This window comes from Choloepus didactylus, chromosome 10 (genome assembly GCF_015220235.1).
Source record: "Choloepus didactylus isolate mChoDid1 chromosome 10, mChoDid1.pri, whole genome shotgun sequence".
In the NCBI taxonomy this organism is placed as follows: Eukaryota; Metazoa; Chordata; class Mammalia; order Pilosa; family Megalonychidae; genus Choloepus; species Choloepus didactylus.
This window is the reverse complement of record NC_051316.1, coordinates 101,542,113-101,566,265: the sequence shown is the minus strand read 5'-3', so window position 1 is coordinate 101,566,265 and position 24,153 is coordinate 101,542,113. Positions and strand designations below refer to the sequence as shown.

Here is a 24,153-nt window from a genome sequence, read left to right as displayed (position 1 = left end):
TCACATTATTACCTCTTGTAAGCTACATTGTAGTCTTCAAGAGTCCAGACTACTGGTTTGGAGTTTGATAGTTTCAGATATTTACTTCTAGCTATTCCAATACATTAAAACCTAAGAGGTGTTATCTATATAGTGCATAAGAATGTCCACCAGAGTGACCTCTCGACTTCATTTGAAATTTCTCAGCTAGTGAAACTATTTCGCATTCCTTTTTTTTTTGAAAGTTATTTTTTTAAATCATGAATTGATGTTGTGTTTTATCAATTGTTTTTCAAAATTTTCATCTATGTAGAAAATCTATTTTTTTCTCCCTTAATCTTTCTTTAAATAATTATTTTACTTGTCATAAAATATACATAACATAAAAATCATTCAAACCATATTAAGTAGACATTAAGTACATTGACAATACTGTGTAACTTTCATCAGTCTCTATTTCCAGACTACTTTCATCATCTTAAACCAAAACTCATATTCATTTAGCAATGACTCCCCATTCTGCCCTCCCATTACCCCTGCTTTGTGTCTCTATGAATTTACTTTTTCTATGTATTTTACATAAGGGAAATCATACAATATTTGTCCTTTTCTCTCGGGCTTATTTTGCTCAACATGATGTCTTCATGGTTTATCCATGTTGTACTATGTACCAGCACATCACTTCTTTTTTTTTTTTTTTTGGATTTTTATCAATTCTTTTTTAATGTAATTTTATTGAAATATATTCACATAGCATACAATCATCCATAGTGTACAACTGTTCATGGTTTCATCAAGTAGTTGTGCATTCAACACCACAATCACATTTTGAACATTTTCAGTACTCCAAAAAAAAAAAAAAAATGAAAATAAGAAAAATAAAAGTAAGAGAACACTCAAAGCATCCCATTCCCTCCTCCCCCCATTTACTTTTTTAAAAAAATTTTTAATTGAAATATATTCATATATCATACAATCATCCAAAGTGTAAAACAGTTGTTCACAGTATCATCATATAGTTGTGCATTCATCACCACAATCAATTTTTGAGCATTTTCATTACTCCAAAAAATAAAAATAAAAATAAAAGTAAAAAGAACACCCAAAACATCCCATATCCCCCTCCTCCATATTATTCATTTACTTTTTGTCCCCATTTTTCTGCTCATTAGTCCATACACTGGGTAAAGGGAGCATGAGCCATAAGGCTTTCACAATCACACAGTCACACCATATAAGCTATCTAGTTATATGAATGCCTTTAAGAATCAAGGATACTGGATTGCAGTTCAACAGTTTCAGATATTTTCTTCTATTCTAATAAACTAAAAACTAAAAAGGAATATCTATATAATGCGTAAGAGTCACCTCCAGAAAGACCTCTTGACTCCATTTGAAATCTCTCAGTCACTGAAACTTTATTTAGCTTCAATTCTCTTCCCCTTTTTGGTCCAGAAGTCTTTCTCAATCACATGATGTAGGCTCATCCCCAGGAGTCATGTTCCACATTGCCAGGGAGATTTATACTCCTGGGAGTCATGTCCCATAGAGAGGGGAAGGCAGTTAGTTTATAAGCAGTATTGGCTTAGAGAGAGAGGCCACATTTAAGCAAGAAAAGAGGTCCTCCAGGGTGACTCTTTGGCACAATTATGAGTAGACTTAGCCTCTCCTTTGCAGTAACAAGCTTTATTAAGGGCAAGCCCCAAGATCGAGGGCTTGGCCTACTAAGCTGGTGGTCCCCAATGCTTGTGAGAATATATCAGTAATTCCCCAACTGGGGAAGTTTAATATTTCCACATTTTTCCATAGTCCCTCAAGGGGTGTTTTAGTTTGCTAATGCTGCAGAATGCAAAACACCAGAGATGGACTGGCTTTTATAAAAAGGGAGTTTATTTGGCTACACAATTACAGTCTTAAGGCCACACAGCATCCAAGGTAACACATCAGCAATCGGGTACCCTCACCGGAGGATGGCCAATGGCCTCCGGAAAACCTCTGTTAGCTAGGAAAGCAGCTGGCATCTGCTCCAAAGCTCCGGCCTCAAAACGGCTTTTTCCCAGGACGTTCCTCTCTAGCAAGCTTGCTCCTCTTCAAAACATCACTCCCAGCTGCACTCTCTTTCCTCTCTTTGAGTCAGCTCATTTATATAGCTCCACCGATCAAGGCCCACCCCGAATGGGTGGGGCCATGCCTCCATGGGAACATCTCATCAAAATTATCTCCCACAGCTGGGTGGGGCACACTCCAAGCAAATCCAACCAGCACCAAAACTTCTGCCCCACACAAGACTACAAAGATAATGGCATTTGGGGGACACAATACACTCAAACCGGCACATTCCACCCCCTGGAACCCAAAATGGCATTATCTTTCCAAATACAAAATACATTCATTCCACAATACCACAAAAACTCAAATCATTTCAGTAACAAAAGTTAAGCACAAAATCCCATCAAAATCAATTTAGGCATGGTCAGTCCCAAGGCACAATCTTTCTTTAGCTGTGGATCTGTGAACTTAGAACAAGTTACGTGCTTCCAATATACAAAGGCGGGACATTCAGAGGATAAACATTCCCATTGCCATAAGGAGAAACAGTAAGGAAAACAGGGTTAACAGGAGCAAAACAGTTCTTAAAGCCCGCAGGACAAACTCCATTAGATTTCAAAGTCCGAGAGTCATTAACAGAACAATGTTGCATCCTTGGGGCTTGAGAGAGCGGGAGTCCAATGCTTCCTCTTCAAATGCTTGGGTGAGTGCTCCAACACGTCCATGCATTGGGGAGACCACTTTCTCGGCCCCACCCTCCTCAAACATCGGGGCAGCTCCCGGATTCCCTTCCATCTCCGGGGCACACTCTCAACCCCTTCAGAACAGTGTGGTGGCAGCCAGGCTCTCCCCAATTCCCTGGGAATGTGCTCCAACCTCTTTGGGACATGGAAGGCAAAACTCTTCCAGAGCATCGAGGCGGAAGGCCCGCCCTCGACCTCCGGGGCAAACTCACCCTTTCCATGCATGTGGGCTGCTCCGCTCTCCCAGCCCGAGACCTCTTGACTCCAGACCTCAACCTCCATGGCTCTGTCTTTGAAGAAATTTTTCCTTCAGTTTGTTCCTTGTCTGTCTCCTCCAGTCCAGACCGGCAATGGCTCCGTTTATAAAGATCTTGCAAAAATTCTGTTGGCTTTGCATGAAGCATGCAGGGGTCAAAGCCATCAGACAATAGGACTTTCCACAAATCCTTTCTGCTTAACTCCTTTTCCAATCTTGGCTTGTACTGAAATGACTGCTGTAAGAGCTTACAGTCTAAGAACCTTTATGCTCCCAGATTCAATTCTCAGAGTTTACACATTGTTATTAGCCCATATTAGCAAGGCATTATAATCTTTGTCTTTTCATTTCTGGTTTATTTCACTCAACCTTTTGTCCTCACAGTCCATTCACTTTGTTGCATGCCTCATAACTTCATTCCTTCTTGCTGCTCCCTCATGCAAAAACATTCTTATATTTGTACATTTAATCACACTCATTGACCACTCTAGGTTTCACTAAGTTATACAGGCCCAGTCTTTGTCTTCTATCTTTCCTTCTGGTGTCATACCAACACCCCACCTTCCTCCTTCAACCATGTTCACAGTCATCTTTCTTTCAGTGTACTTACAATATTGTGCTACCATCACATAGTATTGTGCTATCCATTTCTGGATCTACACAATCAATCCTCTAGAACATTCTATACTCCTTCAACATCAAATGCCCATTCTCTACCCTTTTTCTATCTCCTGATATCATCATTTCTGCACTCTTCTCCAGACCTGTCTATCCTGTCTTTTCCTAGCTGTCTGTAGCACTCCCTTTAGTGTTCCTTGTAGAGGAGGTCTCCTGTTCACAAACTCTCTGTGTCTGTTTATCTGTAAATATTTTAAACTCTCCATCATTTTTGAAGGACAGTTTTGCCAGATATAACATTGTAGGTTGGCAGTTTTTCTCTTTCAGTATCACGAATATATCATACAACTGCCTTCTCGCCTCCATGGTTTTTGCTGAGAGATCCGCTCTTAGTCTCATCAATGGATATGTGATGGATTGCTTTTCTCCTGCTGCTTTCAGAATTCTCTCTTTGTCTTTGACATTTGAAAATCTGATTAGTAAGAGTCTTGGAGTAGGTCTATTTGGATCAATTCTGTTTGGAGTATGCTGAGCTTATCGGACCTGTAATTTTATGTATATCATAAGAGTTGGGAAATTTTCATTGATTATTTCCTCGATTATTCTTTCTGCCCCCTTTCCCTTCTCTTCTTCTGGGACATCTATAACACATATATTTGTGTGCTTCATATTGTCATTCAGTTCCCCTGAGACTCTGCTCATATTTTTCCATTCTTTTCCCTATCTGTTCCTTTGTGTGTGGGATTTCAGATGTCCTGTCCTCTATCTCACTGATTCTTTTTTCTGCCTCTCCAAGTCTGCTGTTATATGTCTCCATTGTGTTTTTCATCTCTTTTATTGTGCCTTTCATTCCCATAAGTTCTGCCATTTGTTTTTTCAAGCTTACAAATTCTTCCTTATGATCACCTAGTATCTTCTTTATATCCTTCATCTCTTTTGTCACATTCTCTCTCACCTCATTGATTTGATATAAAAGATTTGTTTGAACATCTATAATTAGTTGTTTCAACTCCTGAATCTCAGTTGAAATGTTAGTTTCTTCCTTTAACTGGGCCATATCTGCCCATTTCCTGATGTGGCTCATGATATTTTGCTGGTGTCTTGGCATCTGATTTTCTTGGTTTGTTTATTCTGGAGGTTGTTTTCTCTCTTTTGCCTAAGGTTGTCTTGTTGGTTGACTTTGATCTCTATCTTCTCTTTTTTCTCTCCCTGGCCAGTTTTCAGATAGGTTCTGCCCCCCAATCTTCTCCCCCAAATCAGGCACCCACCATGGCCTGCCATAGGGATGGGAGGTAGGCGCTGGGAACCCCAGCAAGTTCACTGTGTGTGGTAGTACAAATCTATTGGCTTCCAGTTGTGCTCTATTTTCCATCAGCTAGCAAGACCTTGGTTTGTTTTGGTGCCCTGCTTTAACAGTTGGGTCTCCCCTATTTCTCAGCCAAAACAGGGCCAGGATTCCAACCAGGGTGTGTAGATCGGCTCCTGTGTTCCTAAGAAAGGGTCCTTGCACTTTCCAGATAGTCCAGAAGGTAGCACTTGTTGGTAACTTAATTTTCCTCAGAGGCTGCTCTGTCTCAGAGCACAGCCAGGCCAAAACCATGGGATGTCTATGCCCTCACTCTGCTGGCCAAAATTTAGCTTGACATGGGGTCCACCCATGGCAAAACACTCCCCCAGCTGACCCAGCACTCCAGCTGTCCCCAAGGCAATGAAATGGCCAGCAGATGCTGCTTCCCTCATGGGTGGAGGAAGGGCTTTCAGACCTAGGGCTGGAAAATTGTCTCTGTCCATGTTTTCTCAGTCTCTTTGTCCCTCACTGATCTGGGCTTTGAAATGTCCTCCTCTGTCAACCAGGTCTTCAAACAGTGAGGGTATTTTTCACTGCTGTGATATTTTAAAATCTGTGTCCCTTGTGGGAGGGGTCTTGTCTGCTGTTTCTGTGCCTTTCCCACATGGAGACCAAGTGAGGGGGAGGGGAGGTGACCAGCCGGTCTGGGATGGAAAATTTCTACCTGATACTTCTTCTCTTTCTTCAGTTCAGCATTTGCAAGGTCTTTCTCCAGTCTATATCCTCCTCCAGAGTTTCAAACAATTCAGAATTGTCCTTTTTTTCCATTGAATCTCTGGAGAGAAGTTTTCAGTAGCTGTTTACATTGCATGTTGATGACATCACCTCCACATCACTTTTTTATGGCTAATAGTATTCCATTGTATGAATATACTACATTTTGTTTATCCATTCATCTGTTGATGGACACTTGGGTTGCTTACATCTTTAGGCAATTGTGAATAATGCTGCAATGCACATTGGTGTACAAATATCTATCCGAGTCCCTTCCTTCACTTAATTTCTGTATTGAGCTGATTTGTATATATTATGTCCCCAGAAAAAGCCATATTCTTTAATGCATTCTTGTGAGGGCAGATGTATTAGTGTGGATTGGGTTGGAACCTATTGGTTCAGTGTCCATGGAGATGTGACCCACTGAACTGTAGGTGATAACTCTGATTGGATAATTGCCATGGAGGCATGGCCCTGCCCATTCAGTGTGGGCCTTGTTTAGTTTACTGGAGCACTATATAAGCTCAGACAGAAGGAGCTCAGAGCAAGCTGGAGCTAGCTGGAGCTGAGACAGACATTTTGAAGATGGCCGTTGAAAGCAGACTTTTGCTCCAGAGAAGCTAAGAGAGGAAAAATGCCCCAAGAGCTACTAAGAGTGACATTTTTGAGGAACTGCAGCCTAGAGAGGAACATCCTGGGAGAAAGCCATTTTGAAACCAGATTCTGGAGCAGATGCCAGACACACACCTTCCCAGCTAACAGAGGTTTTCCGGACACCATTGGCCATCCTCCAGTGAAGGTATCTGATTGTCAATGTGTTACCTTGGACACTTTATGGCCTTAAGATTTTATTTAGTTTTAACCAAATAAACCCCCTTTATAAAAGCCAATCCATTTCTGGTGTTTTGCATTCTGGCAGCATTAGTAAACTAGAACAGGTATATATCTAGGGGTGGAATTTCTAGGTCATATGGTAATTCTATGTTTAATTTTCTAAGGAACTGCCAAACTGTTTTCCACAGTGGCTGTACCATTTCATATTGCCACTAACAAAATAAACAAGCGTTCTTTTTTCTCTGCATTTTCACCAACATTTGTTATTTTCCCTTTTGGTTTTGTTTTGTTTTGGTAATAGCTATCCTAGAGAGTGTGATGTTTTATCTCATTGTAGTTTTAATTTGCATTTCTCTAATGGCTAATGATGTTGAGCATCTTTTCAAATATTTATTGTCCAATTGAATATCTTCTTTGTAGAACTATCTATGCAAATCCTTGGCCCATTTAAAAATTGGTTGCCTTTTTGTTGTAGAGTTGTAGGAGTTCTTTATACATTATGGATATTAAGCCCTTATCAGATAATATTGTTTCCAGATATATTTTCCTATTCTGTAGGTTGTCTTTTCACTTTCTTGATAATGACCTTTGATGAACAAAAGTTTTTAATTTTCATGCAGTCCATTTTTCCTTTTGTTGCTCATGCTTTTGGTGTAAAATTTAAAAATCCATTGCCTACTATAAGGTTCTGAAGATTCCCCTATGTTTTATTGTAAGAGTTTCATAGTATTAGCTCCTATATTTAGGTCTTTGATCTATTTTAATTAGCTTTTTTATATGGTGAGAGGTAGGGGGCCCACATTCATTCTTTTGCATGTATGGATTGCCAGTTGTCCCAGCATCAGTTGTTGAAGAGACTATTCTTTCCTCATTGAATGGACTTGGTCCCCTTGTCAAAAATCAACTGGCCATAGATGTGTGGATTTAACTCTCGATTCTCAATTCTATTCATTGTTCTACATGTCTATCCTTATGCCAGTACCATACTGTTTTAATTACTATAGCTTTGCAGCAAGTTTTTTTTTCCATTTTTTTGTGGACTATAACATATGTACATAAAAATGACAACTTTCAAAGTACAAGTTAGCAAGTAGTTAGAGAGCAAATTTCAAAGAATGTTATGGGTTACAGTTCCACAGTTTCAGTTATTTCCTTACTGTAAAATAGAACATATATGCAGAAAGGTGTAGTAAGTTCTGAAATCAGGAAGTGTGAGTCCTCCTAATTTGTTCTTCTTCAAGATTGTTTTGGTTATTCAGACCCCTTGCAACTCCATATGAATTTGATGATCAGCTTTTCATTTCTGCAAAATGGCTGCTGGAATTTTGATAGGGATTGCATTGAAACTGTAGATAGTTTTAGACAGTATCAACATCTTAACAATATTAAGTCTTCCAATCCATGACATGGAATTTATTTAGATCTTCTTTAATTTCTTTCAGCAATGTTTTGTAGTTCTCAGTGTACAAGTCTTTCATCTCCTTGGCTAAATTTATTCCTAGGTATTTTATTATTTTAGATACTATTGTAAATGGAATGGATTTCTTTTCAGATTGTTCATTACTGAAGTATAGGACCCCAACTGACTTCTGCATATTTATCTTGTATCCTGTAACTGTGCTGGATTTGTTTTTTTAGTTCTATTAGCTTTCCTGAAGATTCTTTGGGATTTTCCACATATAGGATCATGTCATCTGTGAGTAGGGATAATTTGACTCCTTCTTTCCTTTCTTTCTTTCTATTGCCTAATTGTTCTGGCTAGAACTTCCAGTACAGTGTTGAATAACAGTGGTTGACAGTGTCTTGCTCTTGCTCCTGATTTTAAAGGGAAAGCTTTCAGCCTTTCACCACTGAGTATATTTGCCTTGGGTTTTTCATAAATGTCCTTTATTGTGTAGGGAAAATTCCCTTCTATTCCTAGTTTTCTGAGTGTTTTTTATCATGAAAGGATTCTGCATTTTGTTAAATGGTTTTGCCTGAATCAGTTGAGATGATCATTTTTTCCCCTTCATTCTATTATTATGGTGTATTACATTGATTGATTTTCTTATGTTGAACCATCCTTGCATTCCTGGAATAAGTCCTACTTGATCATGGTTTATAAACCTTCTAATATACTGTTGGATTTGGTTTTCTGGTAATTTTTTGATGATTTTTGCATCTATATTCAAAACAGAAATGGGTCTGTAGTTTTCTTTTCCTGTGCTGTCTTTATCTGGCTTTGGTATCAGAGCTGGCCTCTTAGAATGAGTTAGGAAGTAACCTTCCTGTTCTAATTTTTGGAAGAGTTTGAGAAGGATTGGTGTTAAATCTTTAAATGTTTGGTAGAATTTAGCATGAAACAATTTGGTTCTGGGCTTTTCTTTTTTGGGAGGTTTTTGATTACTGATTAAATCTCTTTACTTGTTACAGCTCTGTTGAGATTTTCTGTTTCTTCTTTCATCAGATCAGGTAGTTTGTATGTTTCTAGGAATTTGTCCATTTCATCTAGGTTTTCTAATTTGTTGGTATATAATTATTCATAGCACTCTCTTGTAATTCTTTTTACTTCTATAGGGTCAGTAGTAATGTTCCCACTTCCATTAGTTATTTGTCTCTCTCTATATTTCTTTATAAGCCTGGTTAAAGGTTTGTTGATTTTATTGATCTTTTAAAAAACCAACCTTTGGTTTTGTTGATTCTATTGGTTTTCTATTTTTGATTTCATTTATCTCCACTTGAATCTTTACTATTTCCTTTCTTATACTAATTTTGCATGTAGGTTGCTCTTTTTATTCTAGTTTCTTAGATGTGAATTAGGTTGCTGGTTTGTGATCTTTCTTCTTTTCTAATGTAGCCATTTAGAGCTATAATTTTCCCTCTGAGCCCTGCCTTCACTGCATTCCTTAAATTCTGGTGTGTTGTTTTGTTCATTTTCATTCATCTCAAGATGTTTCCTAATTTGCCTTGTAATTTCTTCTTTTACTCACTGGTTGTTTAATAGTGTGTTTTTAAATTTCCACATATTTGTAAATTTTCCAGCTTTTCTTCTGTTATGGATCTCTAACTTTATTCCATTGTGATCTGAGAAGATACTTTGAATGATTTCAATATTTTTTAATTTATTAAGATTTGACTCCAATGATATGTATGCTGGTACAATTGATGTTGTCACACAGGTCCCTCAAGCTCTGTTCATTTTTCTTCATTATTCCTTTCTGCTCCACACACTGGTAATTTCTTTTATCTTAACTTCAAGTTCATTGATCCTTTCTTCTGGTTCAAATCTGATGTTGAAGCCAAATAATGAGTTTTTCATTTCAAGTACTGTACTTTGCAATTCCAAGATTTTTGCTTAATTCCTCTTTATAATTTCCATCTCTTTATTTTGTTCATACATTTTCCTAATTCCTTTAGTTCTTTGTGTATAGATTCCCTTCTTTCATTGAACATATGTAAGATCGTTGATGTAAAGTCTTTGACTAATAGTTTTAATGTATGAACTTCCTCAGGGAAGTTTCACTATTTGCCCTTTGTGTCTGGCTTATTTTGCACAACATAATGTCCTCAGGGTTCACCATGTTGTTGCATGCACCAAGACTGCATTTCTTCTTACAGCTGAATAATATTCCATTGTATGTATATGCCACATTTTGTTTATCCATTTATCCAAGTTTTGATGAACACTTGGGTTGTTTCCATTTTTGGCAATTGTGAATAATGCTGTTAAGAACATTGATGCACAAATGTCTGTTTGCATCCCTTCTTTTAGTTCTTCTGGGTATATACTTAGGAGCAGGATTGCCAGATCATATGGCAATTCTTTACTTAGCTTCCTGAGGAACCACCAAACTGTCTTCCACAGTGGCTGCACCATTCTACATTCCCACCAGCATTGAATAAGCTCCTATTTCTCTACATCTTCTCCCTTACCCTTGGAGTTTTCTGGGTTTTTAAAATAATGGCCATTTTAGTAGGTGTGAAATTGTATCTCATTGTTGTTTTAATTTGCATTTCCACATCTTTCCATGTGATTTTTAGCCATTTGTACTTTCTCTTTGGAAAGGTGTCTACTCAGGTCTTTTGCCCATTTTTTAATTGGGCTGTTTGTCTTTTTATTGTTGAGCCATAGGATTTCTTTATATTATACATCCATTTTGGTGTATGTATATATATATATATACACACATATATACACACACACATATGAAGTAGACTCTCAGTGTATTTCTCCATAAAAATTCATTTTATGCTTCAAAAGTATTTCTACATTATTTATAATACATAAATAATAGCATCACTGTGTATTAACATTAAATCATCATTCATTTATTCTATTTCAAGCATTGATAGAATGAGATGGTTCAAAACTTCAAGGAGAAAAATACTTTCTTTTGGAAGGTTGTACATTTTTGTAAGTCTTTAAAAAACAAAAAATTAATGCCTTATATTTATGAGGAATTATTGTGATTTATGTATTAGTCCATAAACCTAAGGGTGTAATAATCTAACCTTTTCTGATTGCCATGCTATCTTAACATGTTTAATTTGTGGAGGGGTGCTAAAGCTTGGATCCCAATTGTATTCTGGTGATAACAGCTTAGTGGGTTTTTTCAGAAAAAAATATTTATTTAAATGGTGTTCATATATGCTCTTAAGTTTATTTTTGTTGTCTTGAATACTTCCTTTTTGATATTCTTCAATGACCTTTAAAACCTCTTGAGATGTACCACCAAAAATTGCACTATGGTAATAGAAATCTCCCTGTCCAAAGGGGATGAAGGCTGCTAACTTAGATCTTCTCTCATAAGGGAAATTTTTGTCATTTTTAAAATACCACCATGCATGGAGTTGAGCTACTGACTTGCCCAGGGTTTCTACTCCAAAGTCAGTCATGAAGATCTGGTTTACAGCCATAATGAAAAGAAAGTTGACTTCATCATTGATGTGAGTTAAGATGTAAGTATATAAATCTTCCATGCAGCTGTGATTAAAGTCTTCCAGAACACTTTTGTTGAATACTGAAAATAGTTTAAATGTTCGAAGAGGACCTAACTCTATGTGAGGTAGCCTGGAGAAGTCATCCATAAATATGTAAAAGATGACATTGTATCCAGTCATGAAATACTTATTAGCAGATTGTATGAATTGTTTCAGGTATATATCTGCAAACCTGTGAAACATGAAAAAAAAAAAAACATGGAAAAATGTATTTTTCTAAAAATCATCAGGAGAATGCATACCATTTATACTAGCTTTCTAATATATGTGTCATTGAGGCTAAAAAATCACTGGTAGGTAAAGGTAGAGGAGCTAGGTCCATAGATTCAATTGTATTGGTTAGTGAAAGAGAACTTAGTGAGCTAGAATGTTTGAGAAGAGCTGTAGAGTTTTAGAACTATTATGAAGAAAGTGTAACCGAGGGCTCAGTTAACAAGTAGGTCATCAACATGGCAACGTAAACAGCTACTGAAAACTTCTCTCCAGAGATTCAATGAAAAAAAGAGCAATTCTGAATAGTTTGAAACTCTGGAGAAGGATATAGATAGATAGGAGAATGACCCTGCAAATGCCGAATTGAAGAAAGCGAAGAAATGTCAGGTAGGAATCTTCCATCCTGGACCAGCCAGTTGTCTCCCCTCTCCCTCACTCAGTCTCTGTGTGGGAAAGGCAAAGTCTCAGTAGATGGGATCCCTCCCACCAGGGACACAGACTATAAAATCTCTCACAGCAGTGAGATATACCCTCACCATTTGAATACCCAGGAGACAGGGGAGGACATTTCAAGGCCCAGGTCAGTGAGGGACAAAGAGACTGAGAAAACATGGACCAAGCTGTGTCTCCAGCCCTGGGTCTGAAAGCCCTTCCACCACTCTTGAAAGAAGCAGCAGCCAGTGGCTGTTTCCTTGCCTTGGGATGGCTGGAGTACTGGGTCAGCTGAGGAAGTACTTTAACACAGGTGGAGCCCCACATCAAGTAAGATTCTGGCCAGCAAAATGAAGGCATAGGAATCTTAACAGTTTCACCTCACCTGTGTAGACACAGCCTGTACTCAGAGACAGAGTAGCTTCTGAGGACAATTAATTTACTGAACAGTGCCATTGGCTGGACAGTATGGAAGGTGTAAGGGAATGGAAACACTTTTAAAAAGATGCTACAGACTTTCTCAGGACCACAGGAGCTGGTCTACATGCCCTATACAGACACCTGGCCCTATTTTGGCTGAGAAATATAGAAGGCACAATTGTTAAAGCAGGACTCTAAAACAAACCCAGGTATTGCTGGCTGGTGGAAAACAGAGCACCACTGGAAACCAGTAGATTTATATTACCACACACAGTGATTTGCTGGGGTGCCCAGTGCCTACCTCCAATCCCTGTAGCAGGCCACTGTGGGTACCTGATTTTGGGAGGAGGACTGGGGAGCAGAGCCAATCTGACAACTGGCTAGCAAGAGAAGCAAAGAAAAGATAGAGATTAAAGACAACCAACAAGAAAGCCCTAGACAAAAGAGAGAAAACGACCTCCAGAATAAACTAATCAAGAAAATCACATGCCTAAATAGCAAAAAAGCACAAGCCACACCAGGAAATATGAACAAACTATCACCTCAACTGAGATTCAGGGGTTGAAACAACTAATTATAGATGTTCAAACAAAACTTCTAAATCAAATCAATGAGTTGAAGGAAAATGTGATGGTAGAGATGAAGGCTAGAAAGAAGACATTGGGTGACAATAAGAAGGAATTTGTAAGCTTGAAAAAACAAATGGCAGAACTTATGGAAATGAAAGGCACAATAGAAGAGATGAAAAACACAATGAGACATACAACAACAGACTTGGAGAGGCAGAAGAAAGGATTAGTGAACTAGAGGACAGAACTTCTGAAATCCAACACACAAAAGAACAGACAGAGAAAAGAATGGAAAAATATGAGCAGGGTCTCAGGGAACTGAATGACAACATGAAGTGCACAAATATATATGTTATAGGTGTCCCAGAAGAAGAGAAGAGAAAGGGGGCAGAAAGAATAATAGAGGAAATAATCTTATGAAAGACATAAAATTACTGGTCCAATAAACTCAGAATACTCCAAACAGAATTGATCCAAATAGACCTACTCCAAGACACCTACTAATCAGATTTTCAAATGTCAAAGACAGAGAATTCTGAAAGCAGCAAGAGAAAAGCAATCCATTACATATGAGGGAAGCTTGATAAGATTAAGAGTGGATCTCTCAGCAAAATCCATGGAGGTGAGAGGCAGTTGTATGATATATTCATGATACTGAAAGAGAAAAACTGCCAATCTAGAATCTTATATCCAGCAAAACTGTCCTTCAAAAATGGTGGAGAGAGGCGGGGCAAGATGGCAGACTGGTGAGCTGTAAGTTTTAGTTACTCCTCCAGGAAAGTAGGTAAAAAGCCAGGAACTGCGTGGACTGGAAACCACAGAGCAATCTGACTTTGGGCATACTTCATACAACACTCATGAAAATGTCGAACTGCTGAGATCAGCGAAATCTGTAAGTTTTTGCGGCCAGGGGACCCGAGCCCCTCCCTGCCAGGCTCAGTCCCGTGGGAGGAGGGGCTGCCAGCTCCGGGAAGGAGAAGGGAGAACTGCAGTGGTAGCCCTTCTCAGAAACTCATTCTACTGATTCATACTCCAACCATAGATAGACTGAGACCAGACGCCAGAGAATCTGAGAACTGCCAGCCCAGCAGAGAGGAGACAGGCATAGAAAAAAAAAATAACGCGAAAAACTCCAAAATAAAAGCAGAGGATTTTTGGAGTTCTGGTGAACACAGAAAGGGGAAGGGCGGAGCTCAGGCCTTGAGGCGCATATGCAAATCCCGAAGAAAAGCTGATCTCTCTGCCCTGTGGACCTTTCCTTAATGGCCCTGGCTGCTTTGTCTATTAGCATTTCAATAACCCATTAGATCTCTGAGGAAGGCCCTTTTTTTTTTTTTTTTTTTAATCCTTTTTTCTTTTTCTAAAACAATTACTCTAAGAAGCCCAATACAGAAAGCTTCAAAGAATTGCAATTTGGGCACGTCAAGTCAAGAAAAGAACTAAGAGAGCTCTGAGACAAAAGGCAATAATCCAGTGGCTGAGAAAATTCACTAAACACCACAACTTCCCAAGAAAAGGGGGGTGTCTGCTCACAGCCACCATCCTGGTGGACAGGAAACACTCCTGCCCATCGCCAGCCCCATAGCCCAGAGCTGCCCCAGACAACCCAGTGTGACAGAAGTGCTTCAAATAACAGGCACACACCACAAAACTGGGTGTGGACATTAGCCTTCCCTGCAACCTCAGCTGATTGTCCCAGAGCTGGGAAGGCGGAGCAGTGTGAATTAACAAAGCCCCATTCAGCCATCATTTGAGCAGACTGGGAGCCTCCCTACACAGCCCAGCAGCCCAGAACTGCCCTGAGGGGACGGCACTCACCTGTGACATAGCACAGTCATCCCTCAACAGAGGACCCGGGGTGCACAGCCTGGAAGAGGGGCCCACTTGCAAGTCTCAGGAGCCATACGCCAATACCAAAGACTTGTGGGTCAGTGGCAGAGACAAACTGTGGCAGGACTGAACTGAAGGATTAGACTATTGCAGCAGCTTTAAAACTCTAGGATCATCAGGGAGATTTGATTGTCAGGGCCACCCCCCTCCCCGACTGCCCAGAAACACGCCCCACATACAGGGCAGGCAACACCAACTACACACGCAAGCTTGGTACACCAATTGAGCCCCACAAGACTCACTCCCCCACTCACCAAAAAGGCTAAGCAGGGGAGAACTGGCTTGTGGAGAACAGGTGGCTCGTGGACGCCACCTGCTGGTTAGTTAGAGAAAGTACTCCACAAAGCTGTAGATCTGATAAATTAGAGATAAGGACTTCAATAGGTCTACAAACCCTAAAAGAACCCTATCAAGTTCAGCAAATGCCACGAGGCCAAAAACAACAGAAAATTACAAAAGCATATGAAAAAACCAGACGATATGGATAACCCAAGCCCAAGCACCCAAATCAAAAGACCAGAAGAGACATAGCACCTAGAGCAGCTACTCAAAGAACTAAAGATGAACAATGAGACCATAGTACGGGAGATAAAGGAAATCAAGAAGACTCTAGAAGAGCATAAAGAAGACATTGCAAGACTAAATAAAAAAATAGATGATCTTATGGAAATTAAAGAAACTGTTGACCAAATTAAAAAGATTCTGGACACTCATAGTACAAGACTAGAGGAAGCTGAACAACGAATCAGTGACCTGGAAGATGACAGAATGGAAAATGAAAGCATAAAAGAAAGAATGGGGAAAAAAATTGAAAAAATCGAAATGGACCTCAGGGATATGATAGATAATATGAAACGTCCAAATATAAGACTCATTGGTGTCCCAGAAGGGGAAGAAAAGGGTAAAGGTCTAGGAAGAGTATTCAAAGAAATTGTTGGGGAAAACTTCCCAAATCTTCAAAACAACATAAATACACAAATCATAAATGCTCAGCGAACTCCAAATAGAATAAATCCAAATAAACCCACTCTGAGACATATACTGATCACACTGTCAAACACAGAAGAGAAGGAGCAAGTTTTGAAAGCAGCAAGAGAAAAGCAATTCACCACATACAAAGGAAACAGCATAAGACTAAGTAGTGACTACTCAGCAGCCACCATGGACGCAAGAAGGCAGTGGCACAATATATTTAAAATTCTGAGTGAGAAAAATTTCCAGCCAAGAATACTTTATCCAGCAAAGCTCTCCTTCAAATTTGAGGGAGAGCTTAAATTTTTCACAGACAAACAAATGCTGAGAGAATTTGCTAACAAGAGACCTGCCCTACTGGAGATACTAAAGGGAGCCCTACAGACAGAGAAACAAAGAAAGGACAGAGAGACTTGGAGAAAGGTTCAGTACTAAAGAGATTCGGTATGGGTACAATAAAGGATATTAATAGAGAGAGGGGAAAAATATGGCAAACATAAACCAAAGGATAAGATGGCCGATTCAAGAAATGCCTTCACGGTTTTAACGTTGAATGTAAATGGATTAAACTCCCCAATTAAAAGATATAGATTCGCAGAATGGATCAAAAAAAATGAACCATCAATATGTTGCATACAAGAGACTCATCTTAGACACAGGGACACAAAGAAACTGAAAGTGAAAGGATGGAAAAAATATTTCATGCAAGCTACAGCCAAAAGAAAGCAGGTGTAGCAATATTAATCTCAGATAAAATAGACTTTAAATGCAGGGAAGTTTTGAGAGACAAAGAAGGCCACTACATACTAATAAAAGGGGCAATTCAACAAGAAGAAGTAACAATCATAAATGTCTATGCACCCAATCAAGGTGCCACAAAATACATGAGAGAAACACTGGCAAAACTAAAGGAAGCAATTGATGTTTCCACAATAATTGTGGGAGACTTCAACACATCACTCTCTCCTATAGATAGATCAACCAGACAGAAGACCAATAAGGAAATTGAAAACCTGAACAATCTGATAAATGAATTAGATTTAACAGACATATACAGGACATTACATCCCAAATCACCAGGATACACATACTTTTCTAGTGCTCATGGAACTTTCTCCAGAATAGATCATATGCTGGGACATAAAACAAGCCTCAATAAATTTAAAAAGATTGAAATTATTCAAAGCACATTCTCTGACCACAATGGAATACAATTAGAAGTCAATAACCATCAGAGACTTAGAAAATTCACAAATACCTGGAGGTTAAACAACACACTCCTAAACAATCATTGGGTTAAAGAAGAAATAGCAAGAGAAATTGCTAAATATATAGAGACGAATGAAAATGAGAACACAACATACCAAAACCTATGGGATGCAGCAAAAGCAGTGCTAAGGGGGAAATTTATAGCACTAAACGCATATATTAAAAAGGAAGAAAGAGCCAAAATCAAAGAACTAATGGATCAACTGAAGAAGCTAGAAAATGAACAGCAAACCAATCCTAAACCAAGTAGAAGAAAAGAAATAACAAGGATTAAAGCAGAAATAAATGACATAGAGAACAAAAAAACAATAGAGAGGATAAATATCACCAAAAGTTGGTTCTTTGAGAAGATCAACAAGATTGACAAGCCCCTAGCTAGACTGACAAAATCAAAAAGAGAGAAGACCCATATAAACAAAATAATGAATGAAAAAGGTAACATAACTGCAGATCCTGAAGAAATTAACAAAATTATAAGAGGATATTATGAACAACTGTATGGCAACAAACTGGAGAATGTAGAAGAAATGGACAGTTTCCTGGAAACATATGAACAACCTAGACTGACCAGAGAAGAAATAGAAGACCTCAACCAACCCATCACAAGCAAAGAGATCCAATCAGTCATCAAAAATCTTCCCACAAATAAATGCCCAGGGCCAGATGGCTTCACAGGGGAATTCTACCAAACTTTCCAAAAAGAACTGACACCAATCTTACTCAAACTCTTTCAAAACATTGAAGAAAATGGAGCACTACCTAACTCATTTTATGAAGCTAACATCAATCTAATACCAAAACCAGGCAAAGATGCTACAAAAAAGGAAAACTACCGGCCAATCTCCCTAATGAATATAGATGCAAAAATCCTCAACAAAATACTTGCAAATCGAATCCAAAGACACATTAAAAAAATCATACACCATGACCAAGTGGGGTTCATTCCAGGCATGCAAGGATGGTTCAACATAAGAAAAACAATCAATGTATTACAGCACATTAAAAACTCGAAAGGGAAAAATCAATTGATCATCTCAATAGATGCTGAAAAAGCATTTGACAAAATCCAACATCCCTTTTTGATAAAAACACTTCAAAAGGTAGGAATTGAAGGAAACTTCCTCAACATGATAAAGAGCATATATGAAAAACCCACAGCCAGCATAGTACTCAATGGTGAGAGACTGAAAGCCTTCCCTCTAAGATCAGGAACAAGACAAGGATGCCCGCTGTCACCACTGTTATTCAACATTGTGCTGGAAGTGCTAGCCAGGGCAATCCGGCAAGACAAAGAAATAAAAGGCATCCAAATTGGAAAAGAAGAAGTAAAACTGTCATTGTTTGCAGATGATATGATCTTATATCTAGAAAACCCTGAGAAATCGACGATACAGCTACTAGAGCTAATAAACAAATTTAGCAAAGTAGCGGGATACAAGATTAATGCACATAAGTCAGTAATGTTTCTATATGCTAGAAATGAACAAACTGAAGAGACACTCAAGAAAAAGATACCATTTTCAATAGCAACTAAAAAAATCAAGTACCTAGGAATAAACTTAACCAAAGATGTAAAAGACCTATACAAAGAAAACTACATAACTCTACTAAAAGAAATAGAAGGGGACCTTAAAAGATGGAAAAATATTCCATGTTCATGGATAGGAAGGCTAAATATCATTAAGATGTCAATTCTACCCAAACTCATCTACAGATTCAATGCAATCCCAATCAAAATTCCAACAACCTACTTTGCAGACTTGGAAAAGCTAGTTATCAAATTTATTTGGAAAGGGAAGATGCCTCGAATTGCTAAAGACACTCTAAAAAAGAAAAACGAAGTGGGAGGACTTACACTCCCTGACTTTGAAGCTTATTATAAAGCCACAGTTGCCAAAACAGCATGGTACTAGCACAAAGATAGACATATAGATCAATGGAATCGAATTGAGAATTCAGAGATAGACCCTCAGATCTATGGCAGACTGATCTTTGATAAGGCCCCCAAAGTCACTGAACTGAGCCATAATGGTCTTTTCAACAAATGGGGCTGGGAGAGTTGGATATCCATATCCAAAAGAATGAAAGAGGACTCCTACCTCACCCCCTACACAAAAATTAACTCAAAATGGACCAAAGATCTCAATATAAAAGAAAGTACCATAAAACTCCTAGAAGATAATGTAGGAAAACATCTTCAAGACCTTGTATTAGGAGGCCACTTCCTAGACTTTACACCCAAAGCACAAGCAACAAAAGAGAAAATAGATAAATGGGAACTCCTCAAGCTTAGAAGTTTCTGCACCTCAAAGGAATTTCTCAAAAAGGTAAAGAGGCAGCCAACTCAATGGGAAAAAATTTTTGGAAACCATGTATCTGACAAAAGACTGATATCTTGCATATACAAAGAAATCCTACAACTCAATGACAATAGTACAGACAGCCCAATTATAAAATGGGCAAAAGATATGAAAAGACAGTTCTCTGAAGAGGAAATGCAAATGGCCAAGAAACACATGAAAAAATGTTCAGCTTCACTAGCTATTAGAGAGATGCAAATTAAGACCACAATGAGATACCATCTAACACCGGTTAGAATGGCTGCCATTAAACAAACAGGAAACTACAAATGCTGGAGGGGATGTGGAGAAATTGGAACTCTTATTCATTGTTGGTGGGACTGTATAATGGTTCAGCCACTCTGGAAGTCAGTCTGGCAGTTCCTTAGAAAACTAGATATAGAGCTACCATTCGATCCAGCGATTGCACTTCTCGGTATATACCCGGAAGATCGGAAAGCAGTGACACGAACAGATATCTGCACGCCAATGTTCATAGCAGCATTATTCACAATTGCCAAGAGATGGAAACAACCCAAATGTCCTTCAACAGATGAGTGGATAAATAAAATGTGGTATATACACACGATGGAATACTACGCGGCAGTAAGAAGGAACGATCTGGTGAAACATATGACAACATGGATGAACCTTGAAGACATAATGCTGAGCGAAATAAGCCAGGCACAAAAAGAGAAATATTATATGCTACCACTAATGTGAACTTTGAAAAATGTAAAAGAAATGGTTTATAATGTAGAATGTAGGGGAACTAGCAGTAGAGAGCAATTAAGGAAGGGGGAACAATAATCCAAGAAGAACAGATAAGCTATTTAACGTTCTGGGGATGCCCAGGAATGACTATGGTCTGTTAATTTCTGATGGATATAGTAGGAACAAGTTCACAGAAATGTTGCTATATTATGTAACTTTCTTGGGGTAAAGTAGGAACATGTTGGAAGTTAAGCAGTTATCTTAGGTTAGTTGTCTTTTTCTTACCCCCTTGTTATGGTCTCTTTGAAATGTTCTTTTATTGTATGTTTGTTTTCTTTTTAACTTTTATTTTTTCATACAGTTGATTTAAAAAAGAAGGGAAAGTTAAAAAAAAAAAAAGAAAAAAGAAAAACAAGGAAAAAAAAAAAGATGTAGTGCCCCCTTGAGGAGCCTGTGGAGAATGCAGGGGTATTCACCTACCCCACCTCCATGGTTGCTAACATGACCACAGACATAGGGGACTGGTGGTTTGATGGGTTGAGCCCTCTACCATAAGTTTTACCCTTGGGAAGACGGTTGCTGCAAAGGAGAGGCTAGGCCTCCCTATATTTGTGCCTAAGAGTCTCCTCCTGAATGCCTCTTTGTTGCTCAGATGTGGCCCTCTCTCTCTGGCTAAGCCAACTTGAAAGGTGAAATCACTGCCCTCCCCCCTACGTGGGATCAGACACCCAGGGGAGTGAATCTCCCTGGCAACGTGGAATATGACTCCCGGGGAGGAATGTAGACCCGGCATCGTGGGACGGAGAACATCTTCTTGACCAAAAGGGGGATGTGAAAGGAAATGAAATAAGCTTCAGTGGCAGAGAGATTCCAAAACGAGCCGAGAGATCACTCTGGTGGGCACTCTTACGCACACTTTAGACAACCCTTTTTAGGTTCTAAAGAATTGGGGTAGCTGGTGGTGGATACCAGGAACTATCAAACTACAACCCAGAACCCATGAATCTCGAAGACAGTTGTATAAAAATGTCGCTTATGAGGGGTGACAATGGGATTGGGAAAGCCATAAGGACCAAACTCCACTTTGTCTAGTTTATGGATGGATGTGTAGAAAAGTAGGGGAAGGAAACAAACAGACAAAGGTACCCAGTGTTCTTTTTTACTTCAATTGCTCTTTTTCACTCTAATTATTATTCTTGTTATTTTTGTGTGTGTGCTAATGAAGGTGTCAGGGATTGATTTAGGTGATGAATGTACAACTATGTAATGGTACTGTAAACAATCGAAAGTACGATTTGTTTTGTATGACTGTGTGGTATGTGAATATATCTCAATAAAATGATGATAAAAAAAAAAAAAAACAATACTCGGTGAAATTTGGTGATGGTTGCACCGGTCTGTGAGTACACTAAAGCCACTGAATTGTGAACTTTGAGTGAATGAATTGGGTGACAGGTGAGTTATACCTCAATAAAGCTGTGAAAAACAAACAAACAAACAAAAATGGTGGAGAGTTTAAAATATTTACAGATAAACAGACACTGAGAGAGTTCATGAACAGGAGACCTCCTCTATAAGAAATACTAAAGGGGGTGCTACAGACAGCTAGGAAAAGACAGGATAGAGAGGTTGGAAGAAGAGTGTAGAAATGAAGATATCAGGAAATAGAAAGAGGGTAGAGATTGGGCATTTGATGTTGAAGGAGTATAGAATGTTCAACAGGATTGATTATATAAATCCAGAAATAGATAGCACAGTACTGTGTGATGCCAGCACAATATTGTAAGTTCACTGAACACAGAAGACTGTGAGTATGGTTGAAAGAGGAAGGTTAGGGGCATGTGCGGTCGCAGTTGACTCGTCTGGGGGGGGTGGCGGCCGGTTGCTAAATCCTAGGCTCTCGGGATTGCTCGGAGGGTACCAGCGGCGGGGGCTCTTTCCCGGAGGCGAGGGCGAGGCGGGGGACTGGGCCCGGTCCCCGGCGGAGGCGTGCAAGGTGTGGAGGGCGGCGAGAAGGAACAGGCGGGACACGTTTCTTTTAGGGTGAAGAAGCCAAGAGAGTTTATTAGGGGAGAGTACAAGCTTATATCGGGCGGTTTAGAGGGCGGGGTAGCTGTAGGGGTTAAAGGCTTGGATTGGTTCTGAGAGGGCGCGGAGGTTGATTGAAAAGGGGCGGGAGTTGCTCCGGTAACGAAGAGGGTGGAGGGCGCGGGTAAGGCACGGGGTTGGGGTTTTCTCCGGCAAGCCCTCCCCAACGATTGTACTTTGGGGTGAGGAAATGGGGCCTGCATTCGGCTCCACTTTCTCAGGCCCGGGGGGCCGTGGAGGGCGCTACCACCCGTGCCCCACTACCTTTCCTAGGGGCTGATCAGTTCCCCTGGCCCAGGCCCGCCAAGTCAGAACTCGATAACAGTGTCCCGCAGGCATGTATGACACCAGAGGGAAAGATAAAGACTGGGACTGTATAACTTACTGAAACCTAGAGTGTCCAATGACTGTGATTAAATGTACAAATATAAGAATGATTTTACACAAGGGAGAATGAATGTCAACTTTGCAATGTGTTGGAAAAGGATGGTATTGGGGGAAAATACAATCAATGCAAATTAGAGTCTGTAGTTAACAATAATATTATAATATGCTTTCATTAATTGTAACAAAGGCAATATATCAAAACTGAATGCTTATAAGAGGGAGATATAAGGGAGGGGTACAGGATTCTTGGTATTGGTGTTGTTGTCTGACCTTTTTATTGTATTTTTTTCTTTTATCTTTTTTAATTGTCAGTTTTTTCTTTTTCCTGTTTTTTTTTTTCCTCTTCCTCTTTCTTTGTGGAAAAAAATGGGAATGTCCTCCTACAGATTGTGGTGGTGAATGCATAACCATGTGATTATACCTGGAACCTTTGATTGTTTACTTAGGATGGGATATATGGTGTATGAATAACATTGTTCAAAAGAAAAAGAGTTAACAAATAATTATAGTTACCGAATCATTATAGATGCTTTTTACTTTCTACTATATTGTGGAATGGCCAAAAGTAAATACCTGGAACTGCCAAAACTCACTGAACTGTAACCAAAATGCCTTGATCTTTGATGATGATGCTTTATTGTGTAACTATGTAATCTTTACCTTGTAACTGTAAAGCCTTATGATAACTTGTGACTGCTCTGCTTGTACATCCTTATCTTGTTTTACAGCTTTGAAGTCTTGTGATAATGTACACAGCCCCTTAATGTTTATTAATGAAGGAACTTGAATCAGCTCAGAACTAACTCATCCCAATTCCTAGGCTATCTTACTTGGCAAAGCTAGTTCTAACCAGAATTGGCCCACCTGACAGGTGCAGTAGCTTAACCTTTATACTATAAGTGACATATACCTCATTTTAAAACTAAAAATCACACCCATCATCATGTTGAGGTCACCGTTTTTTTTACATACTTTCTTGTATCTGCAAATCCTCAATAATTAAACTTCTCTAACTTCATCATCCCGAGTCATTATACTCACTATCCTAAGCCTGCTTGTCTTTGAATACTTTAAAACTACTGCATTTTGGGAAGACAGATCTGAGGCCCATAAGCCTCCTGTTCTCCTTGCTTTGCACTTTACAATAAAGCTCTTTCTCCCTTTGAAACCCTGGTGTCATGGGATTGGTCATTGTGCACATTGGGCAGAGTTAGCCATGCTTTATTGGTATCAAAAGGGAAAGAGAGCTATATGGTTATTAGTGAAAAGTTTGCCAAGGAGTGTTAAGGACCCAGCCAGGGTTGGAGAAAATAATCACTGTAATATTATAAATGGCAGC

At 39.1% G+C, this 24,153-nt stretch overlaps 1 protein-coding gene across 1 annotated transcript in view; it reads right to left on the bottom strand.

The window, feature by feature from the left end:
- Window positions 1-11,011: 11,011 nt before the first annotated feature.
- The window catches only part of LOC119545320 (N-acetyllactosaminide alpha-1,3-galactosyltransferase-like 1), a 30,981-nt gene continuing 17,839 nt past the window's right edge, over window positions 11,012-24,153 (bottom strand). Inside the window, exon 4 of the mRNA XM_037850816.1 lies at window positions 11,012-11,693. Within this exon, the coding sequence (XP_037706744.1) occupies window positions 11,012-11,693 (682 nt within the window). The remainder of the gene's footprint in view (window positions 11,694-24,153) is intronic.